Source organism: Biomphalaria glabrata, chromosome 1 (genome assembly GCF_947242115.1).
Source record: "Biomphalaria glabrata chromosome 1, xgBioGlab47.1, whole genome shotgun sequence".
In the NCBI taxonomy this organism is placed as follows: Eukaryota; Metazoa; Mollusca; class Gastropoda; family Planorbidae; genus Biomphalaria; species Biomphalaria glabrata.
In genome coordinates, this window is record NC_074711.1 from 7,199,171 (window position 1) to 7,223,718 (window position 24,548).

The following is a 24,548-nucleotide window of genomic DNA, read 5'->3' on the forward strand; positions in this document are numbered from 1 at the left end:
AATTTAGAAAACACTTTACAGCTTGTGATTAATGTCACGAGTCGAGTCTGTGACCTATTTCGACCAGTTTCTAGAAGCAAGTTCAAACCAGTGCAAGTGTCCAGCGTAAACAAGTTAATTTTAGATATCCAATCAAAGAAAGAGGTTAAGGGAAAAAATAGCACACGTCAGCTTCTAGAAGGTCAAAGTTACTAAAATAATTATCTGAGAAGGTTCCATGATTCTGGAACGTACGATCAAAGAAAGTATAAATAAGGGGAAAGTCAGTTAGACGGGGTCCTCGCTCGGTCCTCGCATAGTAGTAGTTCTTGTAGAGCGATGGTCCTCGCTCAGTCCTCGATTAGTAACAAGTTTTGTGATATTAGCGGGTCCATTAAGTAAAGTTTTAGCAGTTGAAGTTGAAGTTATACTAAGTAAAGTTTTAGCAGTTGAAGTTGAAGTTATACTAAGTGAAGTTTTATGTATCTTTAAGTTTTATTTATGAAGTGTCAAGTTGTTATTGAATTAAGAAGTTAATTTGATGTGAAAGTTAAAGAAGTTATTAAAGAAGTTTGAAGAAAATACAGAGAGATGTTTCTTTCTTCATTTCATTGAATTGTCAAGTTTAATCATATAATCCCCGGCAAGTGTGATCGTCATTTCATATGAATTCATCAACTTATTAATACAATCCTTCGGACAGTTCATCACAATTAGCTTCACAAAAAAACACACTTTTTTTTTCCCATGGGAAATAACTGCTACAATTACTAAATGTAGCATAATACTGAAGAAAAAAAAATTAAACCAGGATCACGGGACGCAATCAAACAATAATTAGTTTATTACATTTACCTCCCTTGCCACTGTCAGATCTCTATGCATACAAACAATTTTAAAATGTAAGTGATTAATGATAATAGAGCATGTGCCACAGGACTATGGAAAAGATGTAAAAAAAAACTGTTTTTTTTTTCTCTTTACAATGTTTCACTTAGGCCTATGCGAGACCAATCGGCCTATGTCCCAAGTTTGAACCTTGCTTGTCGTCTGCCGTGATGAGCTATGACGTAGTCCTTCTCGTGTCTAACAGTGTCTGGAACTTATAGACCTACATCAAGTAGAATAAATAGAAAATGTATACAACATAGAACTAATACATGCACTTCATATGAAAGTGACGTTGAGCAGTTTCTACTATCAAACACAACACACTTAATATGTACACCGTCTAGTCATTTTGTCTACTAATATTCTGTAGCAATTAAATCCCTTCCTTCAACTATTAACTCCTTCAGTCGATTTATCTCTTGGAGCACTTTATCATCACGGTTTAGCCCTATTTCCATTCACCTACCATGCAGTGGTAGATTAACCAGCCACTTTTCTTGCAGAGCTGAGATCATCGCTTATCCACTCTCCGTAGCTTTATTTGACCACCTTTAGAAAAGTCCGTTAGTGAATCTGACTAACCACTGAGAAGACATTCTTTCAGCGGACAGGCGTGGGAGCTCTTCATTGTAGCCATAGTCTGTACCATAGGCTCACCACGTACGTAGTATGGACCGCTATTTAATGTGGCCGGAAGCCACACGCTGACAGTGAATTTTTTCCATAATCCAATTATGTGACCGCCACGCTCCGTGGAAAGACTGCTACTTTAATTAACTCACGTTAACTGATGACGGCCATCTTTTAGAATGATGTGGCGGTTTGTTTGGAATGGGTTTTCGGATCTCTGTTGAATTACTTTGTTACTATCTCTCTCCAACATAATGCAGTCTAGGCCATTGCCTTCCCAGTAGTTGACATCCATGTCCACTGCTTTGAGATCCTGTTTTGATTACACCCCCATATCGGAGGTGGGGGTGACCAGTTAGGAGTTGTCCATAGAAAATGACCTAATGAGACATCTACTAAGCTACACAGACAACGTTGTATGCTACGTAATGTAGATATCCCCCCCCCACCCCAAGGTATTTATCAATGCATTTATCTTAATCACAAAAATTATTGCTCGCACTATAAGACTAAGGTAAAAAAAAATAGATGTTTGAAGAGTAGTAAACTGACAACCAAAATCACTTTAAAATGTTATTGTTGAAACAAGAGAACAGCAACAGAGAATGACAAAAAAAAAAAACAAAACACATCACTACTCAGGGTAAGAAAAAAAAGCATTCAGTGGTTAGTAAGCGAATCAATTCATGAGTATGTCATGTGTAAAACTGTCATGCGAACCAGCACACATACTAAATACCAGGGCGTGCATAAATCTAATTCGAATTGATTAATCTCATTAAAAAAATCGACTTTAATTAACTGTAAAAAAAAAAAATAATTGGAAATCAGCCAAATCAATCCACTCACTGTCATTTGACTTATATTTTCGTATTACCGGGGATAGCTTGAAGGATTAGTATTCATATTTGGTCTCAGTTTGGTCTTTGTCGTTTTTGAAGTTTGGATTGAAAATGCAAAGTGCGAAAAACAAACAAACATTTTGTGTGGAGTGTATACGTTTTAGTTGAGATTAATGTTCGTGAGGATCAATAATCTATATTGTAAGATAATTTTACATTGTAGGCTATTAGTCAATCCGCTAGTGTGTTGGTAGCTAACTCAACCTTGACACAGTGTCCAACAATGAGCCAGCCGGTTAGTGATACAACCTTAATTTAAGATTGAGCGGTTCTCTTTCTCACGCTCACTTTTATCTCTTTAACTCAGTCCTTCTTTATTTCCTCTTATTCATTCTATCCTCCTTTTCTTTTCCTCTCTAACTCTTTTATTATTCTCTCAAACTTCATTCTTTCTCCCTGTCTGTCTATCTATCTATCTATCTATCTATCTATCTATCTATCTATCTATCTATCTGTCTGTCTGTCTGTCTTCTGTCTGTCTGTCTGTCTGTCTATCTATCTATCTATCTATCTATCTATGTATCTATCTATCTATCTATCTATCTATCTATCTGTATGTCTGTCTATCTATCTATCAATCTATCTATCTATTTATCTATCTATCTATCTATCTATCTATCTATCTATCTATCTATCTATCTATCTATCTATCTATCTATCTATCTGTCTGTCTATCTATCTGTCTATCTATCTATCTATCTATCTATCTATCTATCTATCTATCTATCTATCTATCTATCTATCTATCTATCTATCTATCTATCTATCTGTCTGTCTGTCTGTCTATCTGCATCCGTCTGTCAGTCTATCTATATTTATCTAATTATCTCCCTGTATTACTGTTTCCATTGTATATATCTCTCTGTCTTAGAATTTTAAGGAGCAGAAAAAAATTATAAGAAAAGATGAAGAAAGAGAGGAGGGAGAGAGAGAGTCAGAGAGAGAAAGAGAGAGAAAGAGAGAGAAAGAAAGAGAAAGAAAGAGAGACAGAAGGAAAGGGAAAACATGAAACTTTTTATCAACTATGTTTTTCCATACAAAATACTTTTTTTCTCTGTTGACATTATTATGCTATGGGTTTATCTAGATTACAGTACACATAGAGCACACATGCTAAATGTTCAATTTTACACACAACACACATCTAACCTTTAGCTTCTCACAAGCACAGTCATGCGTAGTGAATCCTAACAAAACTCATAATTATTTGAGCTAACCCATTACTCATGTTAGCCAAAGTCACTATCTTGTCATTTTTGCCCTGAGTCAGCTTTTATGAGTCAGGCAGCCTTTTCCTTTCTGACTCCTGCATTATCAAACATTATTTAGAGAGAATCAAGAGTCTTTACAGATAAAGTTGCGATTTCATTTAGAAATAATGTAGAGTTATAGAAGTTGGATATCATAACATTCGCCAACATGTTTCTTTCAGAGGAATGACCCAATGACCCATTTCAGTCGCCTTGTTGTCATTCAAGTTTCATTGTGATTTGGAAACTTTAACGCATTAATCAATAGAGAGAAACCATAAGAGATGTCAAACTTATCAATACCCTTGATACACTGCACAATGAAAATAAGAACACACAAACACACTCAGACACACATATACATACACAGGCATTCATATCTATCTATCTATCTATCTATCTATCTATCTATCTATCTATCTATCTATCTATCTATCTATCTATCTATCTATCTGTCTGTCTGTCTGTCTGTCTATCTATCTATCTATCTATCTATCTATCTATCTATCTATCTATCTATCTATCTATCTGTCTGTCTGTCTGTCTGTCTGTCTGTCTGTCTGTCTGTCTATCTATCTGTCTGTCTGTCTATCTATCTATCTATCTATCTATCTATCTATCTATCTATCTATCTATCTATCTATCTATCTATCTATCTATCTATCTATCTATCTGTCTGTCTGTCTGTCTGTCTGTTTGTCTGTCTATCTATCTATCTATCTATCTATCTATCTATCTATCTATCTATCTATCTATTGTCTGACTGACTGTCTGTCTGTCTGTCTGTCTGTCTCTCTCTCTATATATATATAATCTGTAGGTCTAACATTAAGCGGGTGGTAGAAGTGCACAAAGTCTTCAATGGACAAAGACACATTTTCTAATAGCTCATAGCTGCTAATCTTTCACAGAGCGTCCAACTATTGAGTTTCAATACAATACAATGGGGGATGTAACGCTGATAAGTAAGCCTACGTTGGTCTCTCCTTCAGATAAGCCTACGTTTGTCTCTCCTTCAGATAAGCCTACGTTTGTCTCTCCTTTGTAGATAAGCCTACGTTTGTCTCTCCTTTAGATAAGCCTACGTTTGTCTCTCCTTTAGATAAGCCTACGTTTGTCTCTCCTTCTGATAAGCTTACGTTTGTCTCTCCTTTTAGATAAGCCTACGTTTGTCTCTCCTTCTAGATAAGCCTACGTTTGTCTCTCCTTCTAGATAAGCCTACGTTTGTCTCTCCTTCTAGATAAGCCTACGTTTGTCTCTCCTTTAGATAAGCCTACGTTTGTCTCTCCTTTAGATAAGCCTACGTTTGTCTTTTCTTTTAGATAAGCCTACGTTTGTCTCTCATTTAGATAAGCCTACGTTTGTCTCTCCTTTAGATAATGTACTCCATTGGCTGAATGTTCAATTGAATTGATGGGAATGTTAGGTGAAATTAGCTGGGACTCTAAACATAGTACTTGACATGGCCTTTGGACTACAAGTCTAAGCACAGTTTCTTCTTTCAGTTGCAATCATAGACCCTCAATATATATAGTCTATGGTCGCAAATACTTATATATGTATTAAGTGATTGCTTGTAAACCGTTTTAAATCTATGTGTGATGGCGTAAAGGAATCTGTTACAGGGAGATAATTGCAGGCCATATCTGTTGAATATAACAGTGTTTGTTCCCCTAATTGTTGTCGCCACATGTGATTTGACCTCTTCTGTCCTACTTATATTTTAGAAACCATGGTAGTAGCAAACAATCACGTTGCGTAAGCCTACAATGAGGCGGCTACAAAGACTCTCCGCAACAAAATCTAGTTCCATACAGCATATGCTTTCTTGGATATCAGTACACACCGTGAAGGCTAATATATTTCATTACTGGAATACAAGAGTCATGTTGTTTTTTATATTTGTTTCTTTCATTCCTGTGTCGATGTCAGAACTCACGGAATGGAATCTGATTTGGAACTCATCAACTGAGACTTGGTTGGACTTTCATGTCAAATACTGCGGAAGGTTTTGCATTGGAAATACGTTGAAGATACAAAATAATATTTGTTTTCGTCCGCCATGTTTCCCTTGTGACTGTGATTCTAACTGCTTTATATACGACACATGCTGTCCACTATTCGTAAACAATTCTTATATTGAACCTCCATTAAATGAAATAGAACAGTTACCTAGTCCAGATATATTTCAATGTCAAACTTTACCATATATTCAAAAGAAAGATAAATTTTATTTCGTTTCTGATTGTGATCCCAAATTTTCGATGCAAAACAAAAATGTTTTGAACCAGACTTTGCCTGATATCGTGGATTTATGTAGAAATCCAAACACAAGAACTCTCGATGACGTAACTCCATATTCAGACATTTATTATGGGATTGTATTTGCAAATAAATTCTGTGCAATGTGCAATGGATATGAGATCTATGATGACATTAATAATACAAATATTAACAGTTCAATCAAAATGGCTAATGCATGGTCCTTAGATGTCTCCTGTGATCATTATCAAGAATTATATCATTTCACTTCGGAATACGGATTCATCTTAGCTGCTGCTAACATGTCTGAATGCCTCATAAATATCACAGCACCTTCAACCGAGTTTAAACCCAAATCTTGCAACTCTGAAGTTGACAACTATTCTGCTGACACTTGCGGTGATTTCGATCTAAACGCAACTGACTTGTGTCGTAGTTTAAACCGTAGATACCTACAATTCGGTGGCAAGGCCAACATATTTTGTCATCTTTGTAGTAACGGTTCAATCAACAGTTCGTTATGTGGGTCTGAGATCCCTGGAATGAGCCGATCAATAATGATGGTGTCCTCTAACGAACCGCCATTCAGCCTTTTACTAAGTGTTCGAATGCTTCCTGGCAAAAGCAGCGAGGAAGACAACTCTTGTATCTCACCTTCGGAATGGCAAGATGTGAAGGTAAGAGTTGTGGTTCTTAGTATTTCTAACAGTTTGTTTGATTTTTATTCACTCTTCCTTCTAGGCACCATGAAAAGTAAGGAAACTCCGAATCTTGGAGATTTGGATGTATGGCAGAAAGACTATAAATAGCCAGCTTTTCGGTGTATCCGGTGCAGAGAATAAAGGAAGTGTAGATAAATTAGGTTTCTTTTAAGAAGAGTAAAGATTATTTTTGTGCACTTTTTAAAAAGAGTTATGATTATTTTTGTGCACATTTTTTCCACAGTGTTATCAAATTTTATGACCTCTTCAGTTTATAATGCACAATAATTTCAATATCAATGAAGGATTAAATTTACAATCTAAGACTAAAAAAAACTTTTTTTTTTTAAAAGGAGAGCCATTGTTGAAATAATAGCTCATTTCTTTTTACTTTAGTTGGCAACAATAAAGTTCAATTGAGTAATTTCATAACTAAAATCTCCAAAATATCTTTGAAATGAAAATAGAAAGAACATATTTAGTTTTTATAAATAGTTACAAGTCAAATTATTTACCCTGCAAAACAAGCTCCGCTAGTCTTTTTGTGGACCTACACAGTTCACTAAACAGACTACTGAGATGCGGTACAGTTAAAAAAAAAGGCAGTCCGGATATTTGACATTCCGGATAACTCAAGTCCGGATAAACGACATTCAACAATACAATCTTTTGTTTTTACGTAAGACAAATATTATATATATATATATATATGTTACGTCTTCCAATTTGATGAAACTCTTTAGACATGAAAACGACAAATCACAGTCTTATAAATACTTTAATCTTTATTACCACTGAAAACACTTTCTTGTTCCCATTCCTCCATTTTGGTTCTCCTCTCCTTTCAACACGCAACCGCACCATTTCACATTTACACTAAGATGCGCACGTAACAATATATATATATATTTGAGCAGATATATATGTCTTTTAGTGAAGTCCGTAACAAAGTATTCCTATCTATTTTCAACGTGGTTTCAGTGTGACCAGAGTGGATTTTGTTTTTGTTGAGGTTGTCGAAACATACCATTGAATATCATTCCAATTGCTTATAGCTTATAGGACTTTGATTTTATTGCATGGCTTAAGAAAAAAACACTTTGAAGCATTGTCTTCACCATGATTAGTAATGAAAGAAAGCTACAACCTCCCCATTCCCAATTAAAATAATAAAGTTCCTGGTTCAGAAACTGTTTTACTTTTCCTACTGGCTTGGCTTGAGGTAAAGTACAGTAAAGTACTCCTTTCAGACCATGCAGATGATGTAAAGGTCACTTATTTCTGTGACCCACGGTTAACGAGGGTGTCATGTGGCTAGCACAACGACCAACCGCCTTTAGCTTTCCCCAACTAATGTCAGGTACCCATTAGAGCTGGGTGGACACAGAGGTGCCTTACAGATTCCGAAAGTAAAAATCCCAGTCTTCACCAGGATTCGAACCCGGGATCCTCAGTTTTCGTAAAGCGGCACTTTATTACTCAGCCACTACACCTCCTGGATTGAAGTAAGGTAACCCAAAAACACAAGTAACTTAATTTAATAAAAACCCCCCACATTAAATTCCTCCTTTTTGAAGCTGATAATAATCATCATTTTTCATTCTCTTTATTACTTGCGATGCTTCATTGTTGTAAGGAGTCTTTCCAGTGAGCTCTGCCCAATCATGTTTTTCTGTTAACAGCCCAACTAATGATTTCTGCATAAGAGATTGTTCAGGTACATCTATTTATTGATTAAACACTTGACTGAATATAAAGAAACATTTGAGTAGAGTGCGGGGATTCCCGCTGAAATCGTAATCATAATAAAACTAAGAACATATGCTTTTCTTCTTCTTCTTCCTCGTTCTCATTTTATGTTGAAACGTTCAGATCACTAGACCAATATGTGAGATGAGCTGCACAGTGGTTTCCAAATCACGGAGCTCTCCATATAGTTTTTTTTTCTTTTGGGGTGTTTTGGGGCCAGTGTCTTGTTCGGGTCTCTTGGTAGAGAGTGCAGGCCTGAAGTACATGGTCAGCATTCTCTGGTGACACTTCCCATGGGCAGATTTCACTGGTTCCAATTTTGAGCTTCCGGTACATATGTTGTCTCATTCTGATGTGTCCGGTCCTGAGTCGAAAGATTAGACGTAGCTCTGTCTTGTCGGGATTTCGTATAAAAAACATATGCTAATTTTAAGATGATTATATTTTTGAAAAAATATAACGATCAAACCAGTTTTCCATGTGTGGCGTATCAGGTAGTTATTTTTTTCTTAAGATTTACATACATTTTAGATTTTTTCTTTCTAGGAAAACTGTTAGAGCCGTAGTAGAGAAATACCCGTCCTCCCAGTTTAATACTTTTGAAACCCATGGAAAGTTTGCAAGCTGATAGGAGGAATAGTAAACAGAAAAGAACAAGTAATAGTAGAAACCAAACAAGATGGCCCTTTACAATCACAACTACATATAATGAGTCATAATTAATTCGTGAATGTCAGACGACTATGTTTGTTTGTTTGAGATAATTGCTTTTCACCCGCCAATTATGGATGGTACGTTTAACAAATACGTAAAAATAATTACCCTACTAAAGTTAGGACACTCATCCATTACCTATTGGAAGTTGCAAGGAGAAGTCATTACCCTCCGAAGTTATTGTTTCCTTCAACGCTAATTCTGTGGAATTCTTCCTTACAGGTGATCGATAGTCTCTCCTAATTCTTAAAATGTCGGAATGAGTTAAACAGCAGAGCACGAACAATAAATTAAAAAGAAAGTTTGCACTGAACGAGATCTTTTTTTTTTGTTGTGAAAAAGAAAATCCTTTTTAATTAGTTTCATTTTTGGGGTATACATTTGCATATTTACTTTTACCATTACCTATCAATAAGTCTGTTGGACCGTTGGGGCACTATGTACGATTCGTCGATCGGCTTTTTCAATTAATCTCTCTCTTTTGCCTTAGTTAGAACCTCTTTCAATGGCAGGCCCGTCCGTTCCTTAATGTTGTCCTCCCATCGCTTTCTCTGTCTGCCTCTTCTTCTTTTTCCTGGTACTGTTCCCTGAAGGAAGGTCTTTGCGAGCCCCGCAGATCTTTTAATATGGCCATAGATTTTTAGCTTGCGTTTTTTTTAAAGTTAGTTAGCAGGTCATCATGGGGTCCAATCGCTGCAGTAACCCTGTCTCTAATCTCTTGGTTTGTGATGCGGTCTTTGAATGTGATACCAAGGAATCTTCAGTAGCATCTCAATTCCATTTAAAAATGATAATAATGCAATGCTTCAAGTTTTCTTTAACCAATCCTAGTCCTGGATTTGCCAAAGAATGACTTCTAGCTTACGATTGATAAAACCAGCGGGCTGCAAACCTGCCACACTTTTAGAAATCTCATTGGACATTGTTACGAGAACCTATTTCCTAAGAGTTTAACGATTATTGCTTGAGACACACATTGACTTGTAGCCCGTGGTTGATAATAATAATTATTACTGTGTAGACTCTCTATATTTAATAATATGTTTGTTTTATGTTTTGGATATTCCTTCAAGGCTTAATATTATTACATCCTAAGCCCTAACCTCCCACAGGGTGGCTGAGGATGGTGGCGGGTTGGTTCCGAACCCGGGATCATTTAGGCGACAGCCCAGAGCGCACCCCACACGACCAGACAGCCTACCAACCATAGGAACGCGCTAAAAAAACCTCAGGCCACATATACGTAATACAGGAAACACTTTGTGACCATGGAGAGATGTTACCAAGATTGAACGGACCGAGAAAAAAAAAAGGGCTGAAGGAAATAGAGGGGAAGAAGTCACTACTTTTATAAACATCATGCTACAGCTATGACAAGCTCGAACACCTTCTACTCCAACACATGTGTGTGTGCTAGTGTGTCTAGACAAATAGAACTATGAATATTAACCAGCACTGATAGCCCTGCTTTAGACCCTTATTAGACACTAGTCACATGCAAGAAAAAAAAATTCACATCTAGTTCTAGATTCTTATCCATAATGCTGTTAACAGTATCTTTGTGCATGAAAAGTGGAATGACACTTCGAGAAGAGAGAGAGAGATAGACATTGACAAAGACAGAGAGAGACAGAGAGAGCAATAGGACGTAAAAAAGAGATATAGAAAACAATAAAGAGGTAAGAGGGACAGACAGAGAGATCGTTGAGATAGAATGAGAATGAAAGAAAGTATCAAGAGAATATGACAAAGAGAAGTGAAAAATAGAAAGAGAAAGAAATGAAAAGTTGGACTTGTCTCAGATGAGGGAACGAAACCTGAACTACTGGCACGAATTGCACAGTCCACAGCAGCCCTTTCAAAACTGAAAATAATTTGGAAAGACAAAGGCTTAGCCCTCGGTACCAAAATCATACTACTGCGCTCCCTGGTCATGGCCACAATCTTATATGCTTGCAAGTCTTGGGCGCTGACTGCAGAGCTAGAGAGGAGGATCCTAGCAATGGAATTGACATGCTACAGAAGAATCTTAAGGTATGATATTTAAAAACCGCATCACAAACCAAGAGATTAGACGCAAGGTTACTGCAGCGATTGGACCCCACGATCTATCTAACTATCGTCAAAAAAACGCAAGCTAAAAATCTTTGGCCATATTACGAGGTCTTTGGGGCTCGCAAAGACCATCCTTCAGGGAACAGTACCAGGAAAAAGAAGAAGAGTTGGAGAAAGCGATGGGAAGACAACATAAAAAGAAGTTCTATCTAAAGCAAAAGACAGAGATTAATGGAGAAAGACGGTCGACAAATCTTGCATGGTCCCCCAACGGACCGAGAGAGAGAGAGAGAGAGAAAGAGAGAGAGAGAGAAACAATGACAAGAACATATGTATCAGTTTTCTGAAGCTCTCCTCTAAGCGGTTTCTTCAGTTTGTTATTCTCGTGCAATATCTCCAAACGTTATCGGTCCAGACGTAAACTTGAACAGACTCGTACCTGGCCTGCCATGCCTTGTACGTCAACAAACCCACGTGACTTTGACCTGGTATAATTATGTACCCATCATCAACATCTTCTTCCTCCCTAACTTGTCATTAAGTTCAAACGTCACAATGTAACGTAATTCACACTTCCTGGTTCAGAGGTCACAAGTCTTACACTCATTTCGTTCGGTTTGAAAAGAAAAGATGCAAAATGTTTGTTTTACGTGTTTCGGATGTTCCTTCAGAGTTGAAGATAATTACTTCCTAGTCCAAAACCTCCCGCAGGACGACGGGGGATGGGAGCGGGTAGGGTTTGAACCCGGGACCATCGATAAATCCAAACGACAGTCCAGCGGTCAAACCGTACGACCAGGCAGCCATCCAAGATTGATTGGTTGAAAGGCTTATAGGCTCCGATACGCTACCACGAATAATGCAGCCCAGACAAATACGTACCGGTACATTTAGATTCATTAACGTACGCATACCCTCAACTCATTCACTGACCACACACGGACTACACCAGGTACACTAGTCTGCGGTAGGTACACGTGGAGTTTGTAAACGATTTTGAAACAAATTAAAAGAAAAGTCTGTTAACATAATATTGATCCATAACTAGAATAGTTACAACCATTGACCCTGACATAACCAATGACCCTAACATATTCAATGACCCTGACATAACCAATGACCCTGACATATCCAATGACCCTGACATAACCAATGACCCTAACATATTCAATGACCCTGACATAACCATTGACCCTGATATATCCATTGACCCTGACATAACCAATGACCCTGACATATCCAATGACCCTGACATAACCAATGACCCTGACATAACCAATGACCCTGACACTGGTAGAGAGAGGACTGAAACAAGTTCAGATTCAGTTGATTCCTTATATGGAGTATCATCACGAAAAGGGTTTCAGATAAATGGCCAAACTTCAACAGCGGGGTTCAGAACTGAGCCCCGGGCCTCAAAATTTTTCATGCATTTCTTAGCTTCGGAAACTCTTTCTCTTACAATGCATTATTTCTCCTAGTAAGAAGATTGCAGCTAATAAAAAAATTAAACTAAGAATTGGTGGAACAGGCCCATACTGAAGTGTGAGAGACATCCAAGGCAATAGTGAGTTTACGTTGGTAATGATCTTTAACCTCATGCTCGTAAAGTAAAATAAAGTTCCCCTTTCAGACCTTGTGGTCTATAGGGCAGATGATGTAAAGGTAATCTGTTTCTGTGGCCTACGGTTAACGAGGGTGTCATGTGGCCAGCACAACGACCAACCGTCTTTACTTTTCCCCAACTAATGCCAGGTACCCATTAGAGCTGGGTGGACTCAGAGGCGCCCAAAGATCCCGAAATTTAAAAATCCCAGCGTTCACCAGGATTTGAATCCCGGACCCCGTGCTTATAGTGGGAGAAATTTGTTGATTTTGTTGAACAAATGTTGTAGAATGTACAATCTTTAAAGGACTTTTTGAATCAATTTTGTTTCCAGCGTGAAGATAAAACATTACATCAATGTAATAATTTAATCTTTAAAAGTTGTTAAAATGTCATTGCTACTTGATTAATGCTTAAATATGGAAGAACTACACTTGAAATACATCCATTATTTTCTATTATATAAACACATTCACGCTCCTCTTTCCGCACGTAATATGTTGGACATACAAAAAATACATGTAAACAAAATATAATGAAATATATTTAGATATAAATCCGTATTCTTAAAGTTGCCTGCTTTTGAACAAGTGCATGTGTTTATTTTTCTCCCGGGTGTCACCCCCTAGTGTGGGTGACACCCGTGCGTACCGCACCCGTCGCCACTGAGTTGATGTATAACGTTGGGAAAATATTAGTTTAACCGTTATAATTAAAAAATAAATAAATAAAACTTTAGAGAACCAGATAAATATTTATATTGAACGGACTATACGTCTTCTGGTATTTCCACACGTTCTGTGGCATTTTACGTCTCGAGAGACGATCTTTTCCCTTTGCAACTTCTTGTATGACTAAAGAGGCAAATCCCTGATACGCAGCTGCGATCGCAGGTTGGGCATATGTAATCGCCATGCGCCGTTGTATTTTCACCCTTCTTTCTGCTTCTGTTGTGTATGACATCTGCAATCCGTGACCCTTCCTTTATGCTCTCTCTCCATATGGATTTATCCAGTGCTACTTTTTCCCAGCTGCTAGTGTCGGTCTTGAAGAGCTTCATGTCGCGTTTGCGTACATCCGTATACAGTAAAAGTGGGCGACCAGCGGCTCTCCTGCCTTCTATTAGATCGCCATACAGGATGTCTTGTGGAAGTCGACCTACTGGCATTCTACGAACATGTAGGCATTATATTATCTTATCAGACATTACTTCCAAAAAAAAAAAAGAAGATAATTACGTTTTTACGTTTTTACGCATGTTTTAATCTAGTCATGCATGTTAATCAATGACTTCAAGAAATATTTTGCGCATCGGCTTCTAGGTCTAGATCTAATGGACCACCTTTAGAATATTATACTGTGTAGTAGATTTATACATTCGCTTAACCAGGATTTTTTTCTCCGGGGTGGGTTAAAAAATGTTCCTTTTGTCGACTCTAACATTTAATAGTTATTAATAACCAAATAATTGCTCCATTCCTTATATTAAGGAGTTATTTCATTCTATTCTATTACATTCTGTAAATATTCACGTTTGACTAGAGTAACACATTGAGTAAAATCACTAAACTTAGAAAGCCTTCAGGACAGAAGACTCAAAAGTAAAGTAGCAATTATACATAAAACACTGAACCATAATTTTCAAATACAAAAACAAAATTTAATAAAATACTCAGGAAGACGCAAAGATAACGACACATTTCTCGTGCCATATGCTAGGACAAATTTGTACAAATACTCCTTCTTCCCTAGTGCTATTAGAGCATGGAATGGGTTGCCTGAGCTAGCCAGGAAAACCAGTGACTTTAAGTCATTGGTTAACATGAATGACTTAATGCATGACGCGTAGGACGTAATCATCTTCTTTTTTGAAATAACGTCTGTATTATAGATGATAAGATAAGATATTTTTAAAGATAGAATTTTTTGTAAAAAAATAGTTCTGGTTTATCATTATGTTGGTTGTAAAATATTATATTGGTTGTAGAATATTATCCATGGAGTTCCGGTATCGTTTTCTCATAATGACCTTTATTATTCCTTGCTGTACGTTCTAATAATTCGGTCTGTTATTTTTAAAAAATATCATTCATTATTATGCAATGTAAAATCATACACTGACTTTGGCGTTAGGGGAGGTTATTAAACCAAGTGCTGTATTTACAATTACATGCAATGAGACCATCAGGACTTGAATAATGCGGTTGCTATGTTTAGCCTTATTTTCTCCCCTTTCCACATCAAGCCAAATGAATCTCTGCGGCCCATTACTTTACTTCACCTATCCCTAAGTCTGTTGAGGCACCACATAAGATTTGTCAACCGTCTTTCTCCATTTCTCTCTGTCTTTCCCTTCAGTTATCTCTCTGTATTTGATGGATAAATAATCACAAAGAAATGATCTGGAAACTTAAGAGAAATAGGAGAGTTCGTTGAGATTTTGTTTGTTACAGTGACGCAGTTAGTTCTATCTATAATTCAATTATAATTTTTCTCGGAAATTGGAATTCTAGTGCAGTAACCACACCTTTCCACCGAACTCGATTTTAAATAGTTTTCTAAGTATCCATAAATAGCCACCTTGAATTCCGTGTCCTGTAATGTTCACCCTTTTCCGGCCTCTAACCATACAAATGTCCAACACGCACTCACGGACCACGTGACTGTACTAAAGTTCAATGGAACAGAGACTCTGTGGCATTTATTGGGCACAAGATTCGAAGGGTCGGATAGTACCTCATCCTGGCCGGATTCGGCCCGCTTGCCGTAGCTAGTGCAACTGGTGTACAGAATAAGGAAGTTAAAAAAAAAAACTAAGCTAAAATGGATCTTTAGTGTCTTTTTCTCTTTGTAGCATTGCATAATCCAATGACTTCTCTTGTTTCGTTTTAACACAAAGTAAAATGCCTACTTTTTAGACTACCAAGGTCTATTAATAACTCGTCCTTGACACTGCTTGTCTGCTCATGCATAATACAACTCTGCTAACAAACGTCCGTGTTTTCCTTTTGTTACGTTGTCTTTTGGTTCCAATTCATTGCGCCCCTCTCTCCCCCTCCCCCCATTTCTCCAGACCATTTTGTACTAACCCTTTTATCTATTTCTGCATTCTATTTGCCTAAATAGATTTATTTCCTATGTAGACTAGATCTTCACAGAACTTTGAAGTTTTTATGGAAGGTAGGTTGCTGTTATTTATTTACGTATAATAATTTTAGAATACAAATATGCTGACCAAATTTAAAACAATTAAATAATTTGTTGGTCTAGCTATTAGTATAGTTCCATGGTCTTGTATCCTGCACTTGTCATAGGGACGGACCGTAGTTGACGGACTTTTTCACATTTTAGTTGACATTTAGTCGCATCATTAATTAGTGGGTTTTAGTTTGTTTAGGTTATTAATCAGTTGGTGTTTGCAATTCAAAGTGACAAGATCTTAATACGGACAGAGACTCGGCTGTGGCCTTTATTCTTTATAAACTTTATTCAAGTATCTAAGGTTATGTACATTCTCCTGTGCTGTATACTCTTTACACTAATGACACAAGAAGCATCTATGACTCAGTTAAACTCATTAAATTCGCTGATGATACTGCCCTAGTCGGTCTTATTTCAGGAGACGAAACTCAGTATCGGAGCACGATAGAAGAGTTTACAAACTGGTGCACTGACAATTTCTAGAACTGAATGCAACAAAAACTTAAGAACTTAAAATAGATTTCAGAGAAAAAACAGATGATACACGAACTGCAGATAAAGACTACATCGGTACAACAAGTGAAATCTTATAAATATCTAGGCGTCATCATAGATAACAAGCTGTCATGGGAAGACCACCTTGGAACTCTGGCAAACAGCACAGCGACTATTCTTCCTATACAAACTCAATAGCTTTAAATTAAACAAGAAGATCTAAGATCATTTTTATGGCGCGACTATGCAAAATCTGCTAACATACGGAACAACTTGTTGGCAAGGCAACGCTTCATCTAAACTGTTGCGCCGCCTAGAAAACATAATAAAGAGTGCATCAAAAATCATACGCACAACATTATCATATTTAAATGAACTTTATGAACAGAAATGTCTAAGAAAAATCTTGGAAGACAATAGCCACCCGCTCCATCAGAACTACGTCAGGTCGTCGTGAAGTGGGCGAAGAACAGAGCGGTACAAAAACTTGTTCGTACCTCACTCGGTCAGACTATATCAACGCCAGCCGTTGATCAGGAAACATGAATAGGACCAAGATGCCAGTGTGTAATCGCTGAATGAACTCTTTATGTTGTACCTGTTCTTTTTATGTGTATGTTTCTGTTGTGTTATCTTTATATGAAAAAAGAGTCCTTTTAATCATAACAAATTTCCATATAGATCAATAAAGAAGTCTTAGTCTTAGTCTTTACACTTAGTTCTTACATTTCGCTCATGTGTATGTCGTAGTCATAAGTAGTTTGAACGCATCTAACACACCAGTAATCTGCCGAAGTCAGACAGCCGTCATACAACTACAAGACCAAGGCCTGTCACACTAGGTAGATAATGTTTATGCAGATGGACAATAGATCTACAAATGTCGTGATTGCAAACAACAGTCGCGTTGGTTGAGTCAAATAAATGGGTTTACGTCATCCAGAGGAGGGACGTGGGGGGGTTGCTGATTCTTTAATAGGAAATGGTTGGCGTTATTAGCAACGGCTCTTGTTTCGATTACACAGGACAATGTTCATAGACAATCTGTTTTGTTTTAGCAGTCCTTGTACATGTGTCGTGTGGTGCTTTGTGTGAGTATGAGTATGTGTGGCAGCTTATATGTATATATGTTATCCAAAAATAATTATGTCTGTTGAATATAGCAGTGTTGAATTAGCAAATTGTTCTCGACACATGTGATTTGACCTTTACCCTCCTATTTATCTTTTAAAGCCATTAATTTGGTAGAGGCAATCTGTCTGCTTGTAAACAATGGCTATGACGATATTTCGTTATTAGAACCATACCGATGATTTATTGAAGGCCAATATTTCATCACTAGGATACTAGGATACACTAGGATACTAGGATACACTAGGATACAATGGTCATGTTATTTTTGTTTGTGATTTTTTCTTTCATTCCTGTGCCGATGTCAGAACAAACCGAATTGAATTTGATTTGGAACTCATTAACTGAGACTTGGTTGGACTTTCATGTCAATTACTGCGGAAGGATTTTTATTGGAAATACGTTGAAACTAGAAAATAATTTCTGTCATCGTCCGCCATGTTTCCCTTGTGACTGTGATCCTAACTGCTTTATATTCGACACATGCTGTCCACTATTTGTAAACAATTCTTATATTGAACCTCCATTAAATCGTTTCCATATTTAAAAAAAAAAATAATTATATTGTTTGTGATCGTGATCCGAAATTTTCATTTCAAAGTAAAAAAATAATTAAACCAGACTTTGCCTAATATCCTGTCCAAATATGCAGACCATAGACTTATATAAACTACCAGACTGGAAACCGGAAATAAATTCTTATCCGTGACTGATCGCGAACCATAGACATAAATAAATATAGACTGGAAGTAGGAAGTTATTTTTATTTGGGGGGAGTCAATATGTTTTATGTACTATATCTATGTGAAAAAAAAATGGCGGCGATTGAGCTATAAATTTTAGGACTAACATTTCAGCCAATATATACCTTTGATCTTTAGTTTTGAAAAGTGCAAAACTGCCATATTCCCAATATTTTGTCTTTGTTTTATAATCATAGACATAGGCAAATATATATAGGTTTGTGATGTGGATCTACAAACTTATCTTTTCCCAAATATTTCCGATAATAATTTGTTCTTTATCGTCCAGTATGTCGCGAACATTGTGTCGAAAGTTGGATCAAGGCGTTGTTTTGTCAAGTAGTTCAAAGAAGTATAGTTGTGTTTTTTTTAACCCTAACCTATGTAACATATAATTTCATTTTTTAGATCTAGATCTAGTAATTGATTATCAAAAATACACAAAAAAATCACAATTTAGTGTTGCATTCAGTCTTTTGGTAAAGAAGATTATGTATCTAAAAATTGCAAAATAATAATTATGAGACGAGAGTACTCTTATTTTTGATAGCCAATACTTCTTATATATATATATATATATATATATATATATATATATATATATATATATATATATATATATATATATTTGTATTGTTACGATTCTCTCTCCTACTCAGGCCTTCTGTAAACACTGCTAAATACAACACAACACATCAACACAACAAGAACTTGACAACAAGGCTCCAAATAATCTGGTACTTTAATAAGGGTCAAATCAAACAGCCAATACGACACAATTGGCAACACAATCAACTGCTACAACGTTAGACTGTATGTCACTGTACTAAACTCATAACTCTACTGTCTCTTCCTGGACTCGTACGTTTCACTGGAGGACTGCACCAGGACCGACTTCATGGCTGACTAACAGTCCCGGTCTCAACGCTCTCCGGTCTTGAACTGCCCTTTCCTACACACTGTGTCTCTGGTCTGCGCAGGCTTATGATCAGATGACCATAACACGGGCGCTATTCACGTGCAAAGTTCACGCCAGTACTCTCCCTTGCCTTTCAATATAGCACGCTAAACTGTATTACTGGCCTGTGTCACATATGTCAGCTGAACACACACAGTTAACCCTTTTGCGTCGCGAATAGGGTTATAACAATATATATATATATATGAGAATTAAAAAAACAGTGTTTTTCAACTTTCGCGAAAAAAACAACAACAACAAAAAAAAGCCATGTTGAGCCCTTTCTCTTGATAGTTTGGGGGTCTGGGGAGCCATGTAAGTCTCTTCAGTGGGGTTCGACGCTAAAAACGTTTTCTTGCATTTTTCACTTCAGAAACGCATTCTCCTGACATTTACAGTCATAATTCATCAGTGGGGATCGGGGCCCTAGCCCCGACGCCAAAAGCGTTTTCTTGCATTCTTCACTGCAGAAGCGCATTCTTCTGAGATCTACAGCCCATTATTCATCAGTGGGGTTCTTCGCAAAGATAGTTTTATACTTTAACACATAAACATACTGTTGTAACTCTAGGTTAGGCACTCAACGAATAGGCATGCAACTCAACACAGTGTAACAGGAAATAAATACAGGTGTTTATTCACTAGGACAAACACATAGCATCCTTCAGCTTCCTCAGAGTCTTTCTACTAATTTACCAGTCCTTTAAACAGCAACCCGAATGTGGACCAACGACAGCCTTCCCCGCTTCGCTCCAGGTCCCTTCTACAACCTTCAGGCAGCACCAAAAGCTGGCTTCTTAGTTTCCAAACATTCAGACTCTTCACAATCCCTGATGCAATGTTATTATCTCTCTCCTAGTGTCTTCCTGTTTTTCGTTCACTAGTGCGCTAGTGCGCACCTCAAGCACTGGTGCAAGGCAGGGTTACAACACTACCCCCACCTTAGTCTTTTCGTCCCGAAAAGAAACATGTTCACGGTTGGCCAGTGCAGGTGGAGGTCGGTCAGTGGGAGTCACAGATTGCATTGATCGTGCTCCCCACAAAGCAATCCACACTGCTCTCTGCAGGTACCGCTTTCTCCTTCTGATCCAATTGACCTGCCTTTGGTTAAGGGGAAGTCGTTTTCGTTGTCTGGCCTTTCTCTTAGTTACCACCGACGGCAGACTCATGGCAAGAAGCGATGCAGTGGATGTCATAGCGTAGGTCATCAAGACCATTTGTCTTACACGTTGCTCCAGCAGGCTTTCTCGATGTGCCGTGGGCCCCCAGGAGGCCAGGTTGTCAAACACGGTATAATCTTTAAGCTTGTCTGAAAGACATATCTGTGGGGCACGTTTACAACGTCCTATGTGTCCATCTGCTGTACCACCATCAGCGCTTCTCTTGCTGATACTGGTATCAGGACAAATACTTAGTTGGCAGGTCTTCCGGTGCTCAAATTCTCCCTTTGAGGAGGTCCCGTCATCACAGTTATTGTTCAACGTCTGAGTGTAGGCAGGAATCACGATAGCATGATAAGATCTGTGCTCAGTGCTTTCACAACAAATGTTAGGATTCTTGTCGTAGGAGCCAAGCTTGCACGGCTCGCTATTACAGTCATAGACAGCGCCACCATCAACGGCGTCTCCGTTGAGTAACGGATTGTTTATACATGTCGACATGGTAGCCATCTGATCGTCGGTCTTGCTCATCACGGTATCAAACGTTTCATCAGTCTTGTTCAGCGTGGTACTGATACCTATCTGTTTAATCATGGTACAGATCTGCTCGTTGACCTCTTTTAGCTGTACCTGGAACGAGTTCATCTGATCTGTCACGGTATTCATGAGCTCTCTGATATCTGGTTGTACTTCGAACAGATACGAGTCCGGATCTTCATCTTCGTCCAGCAAGGCTTGTCGAAGACGTTCTCTCATTTTTTCTTTGGCACAGAAGATCCTCAGCTCCCTGGCTCGGAGCTCCTCTTTTAACTGTTTACAGCTTAGTTCATCTAGCTTCCTCAGCGTTGTCATTGTTTCCTTTCGTTGAGCTGCCCAAATCCCACTTCTGACACCAATTGTTGTAACTCTAGGTTAGGCACTCAACGAATAGGCATGCAACTCAACACAGTGTAACAGGAAATAAATACAGGTGTTTATTCACTAGGACAAACACATAGCATCCTTCAGCTTCCTCAGAGTCTTTCTACTAATTTACCAGTCCTTTAAACAGCAACCCGAATGTGGACCAACGACAGCCTTCCCCGCTTCGCTCCAGGTCCCTTCTACAACCTTCAGGCAGCACCAAAAGCTGGCTTCTTAGTTTCCAAACATTCAGACTCTTCACAATCCCTGATGCAATGTTATTATCTCTCTCCTAGTGTCTTCCTGTTTTTCGTTCACTAGTGCGCTAGTGCGCACCTCAAGCACTGGTGCAAGGCAGGGTTACAACAATACTAATTATAGTGCATTCATTTCATTTTTTAATCAAATTAACATTCAAATTTGTTTTTCTAAAGCTTTTTTACATGAGTGCAACTCATGAAATCAGGTCAATTAGCTATTTTTAGCTTCATTCATAATATTGTTTTATTCATGAATACACGCATTCGCTTTACTTACAACATTATTATTTTCTTTAATTGTTTCTAATGCACTATATCAATGACTACATCAGCAATTCGCAAGTTAAGACCCGCGGGCAGAGGGTAATATCTGTCTAGTTTCTCCATAAAAATAGGACCGCCCCCCTCACTCAGAGGGCTAGAGTGGGGAGAACAGTAGATGCATTCGCCCCCCCCCCCCCTTTATCCCACCGAATCGGCCAAGATACCAGAAGGGGAGCGACATAATATAAAAATTATATTTTAATTCAACTAATTTTGTTCACAAGCTATGATTTCCCCATAAAAGTAGCCCCCCCCTTTCAAAGGTTTAGGTGGGAATGGAAGTAGAGGTATTCGCCCCCCCCCCCCCCCCCAATCGGCCAACAGGGGAACGACAAAATATAAAAATCGGTTACAACATCAATAACAAGTTTTTATCATATAGATATTTAAATGATTCTGTTAGCAAGTTGTGATTTCCACAAAAAAATTGGACCGCTCACCCCAACTCTAAAGTTTAATGGGGAGGGGGGGGGCGGGATTGATGCCATCGCTTCCTCCTGATCACACCAAATCGGCCAACATACTAAATTGGGGGCGAAATAATAAAAAAAAATAGGTTGAAATATAAATAATTAGTATATTTTATTGACATAAGTAATAAATTCGTATACAAATTGTGTGAATTCTATACTAAAATTCGTCCACCCCCCCCCCCCCACTTCGGGGGGAGGGTCGGCCGAGTGGGGGAGAGCGATCGCCCCAACCGCCCCCCCCCCCCTGCATCCGCCAGTGCCTACGACGTAGGTCAAGGGAAAGATGTAATGAGATGACCAGTACCAAGACATACCCTCATTAATGTTTGCTACACTTCATAATGCTGCGGGCTAGAAAACGAAACAGTAGTTATAAATTATTAATTATGTAATCCTACATACACAGACTTTGATGTAAGGGAGGCTCATTCAACAAAGTGCTACGTTCACATGTTAATGGGACCATAGGGAATTGAATCATGCGATTGTTATTGTGGGATAATTTCCTCCCCTTTCCAAATCAAGCCAAATATATATTTTAGCATCACAGTTACACAGCTTCTGACGCTCATTTCTATATAACTCAAGTCTATGTTCTATGAATAGATAAATACAAAGGAATCAACGCAATATATTCACAATTGAATTGTAAGCAAAATATGTAACAAGTTTTGATTGTTAAAGTGATGCAGTTTTCATTATTATTAATTCAGGAAATAGGAAAAGCGACAGAATTCTAGTCCTGAGAATCGACTGGATTTACTTGCCATAGATTCTGGTTTGTCTACATTTATTAATGTAACTTTTACTCAAGCGGAACTTTATAAGATACATAGTGTTCATTACTTGTAAATAGTTCTTTTCATATTGAATTGATACTTCTTATATAATTAAAAACCCACATCAAATACTGACAGATTTTAACGTGAAAAAAATGATCGAAGCGTAAAGTTACAGCGGCTGCCTTTCCCCATCAAGAGGTTTCATTTACACTTTACTTGTTGAAAACATAACAAAAATAGTGTACGAGAACTTCGCCCCCAACCCCGATTTATTTTTTTCTTTAGCAATTTTCAATTCCTAAATCCTTTTTTTTTGTTCTCTCGCTAAATTTCTCTCTGATTTTCTTGATATATTTTAAAAAATATTTAACTTTTAGTGAACTCTCTTTAAATATGCTTCGGCAGGAAAAGAATATAATTAAAGATAAGTTATATATAGAGAGATAGAGAGATAGATAAATAGAAAGAGAGAGAGAGTGAGAGGATGGGACTTTATGTTGATCAAGTATCTCTGTATTAGATACTAAAGGACTAATCTAAAATTTATAATTTTTTTAAAAAAGATTTAAATGAAAACCACAGCAGTCGGTGCACTTACACACATAAAACAACACACTGGTTAAAACATGACAGACAAACAAAAAACTACACACATAAAACAACACTCTGGCTAACACACCACATACAAACATAAAACTACACACATAAAACAACACTCTGGCTAACACACCACATACAAACATAAAACTACACACATAAAACAACAGAACCACGATGAAAATATTTTTAAACATTATTTAACACTACATAAAAAAAATAACTGGGAGCGCGATGGCTGAGTGGTTAAGTGCTTGCCCTGGGGTCCTGGGTTCAAATCTCGGTGAGGGCTCTGATTTGAATTTCAGGATTCGCCCCTGAGTCCACACAACTCTTATGGGTAGCTGACTTTAGTTGGGGAAAGTAAAGGCGGTTGGTCGTTGTGCTGGCCACATGACACCCTGCTCGTTGACGTTGGCCAAAGAAACAGATGACCTTGAAGCAGAATGAAAAAATAATTACATAACATTAAGTGTTAAAATCAGACGTTAATTAATTTCTCCCGATCATTAGCGTAGCTTACTATTGTGTTATGCATTGCCCCGAGAGTGAAGTAAAACAGTCTGTTTGTGTTCGCCTTCTGCCCTAGTAATGCCGAGAGATGTTCACTATTGGTTAATGAACAAAGTACGTTCAAATCTCGTTTAGTTTAGTCACTTACCAAATCCTGACAATTAGAAATAACAAAAAAAAGTTATTTCATTTATTTTAAAGCTTTGGTCTATAAAATCTAGTCACGTGCACTTAAAGAAAAAAAAATATAACTGTGTTTAGCGCGTGC

The 24,548-nt window shown here is 37.7% G+C and overlaps 1 protein-coding gene across 1 annotated transcript in view; it reads left to right on the forward strand.

Annotated features, from left to right (window-relative positions):
* The first annotated feature begins 5,098 nt into the window (after positions 1–5,098).
* The window catches only part of LOC106075073 (uncharacterized), a 72,788-nt gene continuing 53,338 nt past the window's right edge, over positions 5,099–24,548 (forward strand). The window contains exon 1 of the mRNA XM_056019268.1: positions 5,099–6,592. Coding sequence (XP_055875243.1) covers positions 5,423–6,592 — 1,170 coding nt within the window. The 5' untranslated portion in view covers positions 5,099–5,422. The remainder of the gene's footprint in view (positions 6,593–24,548) is intronic.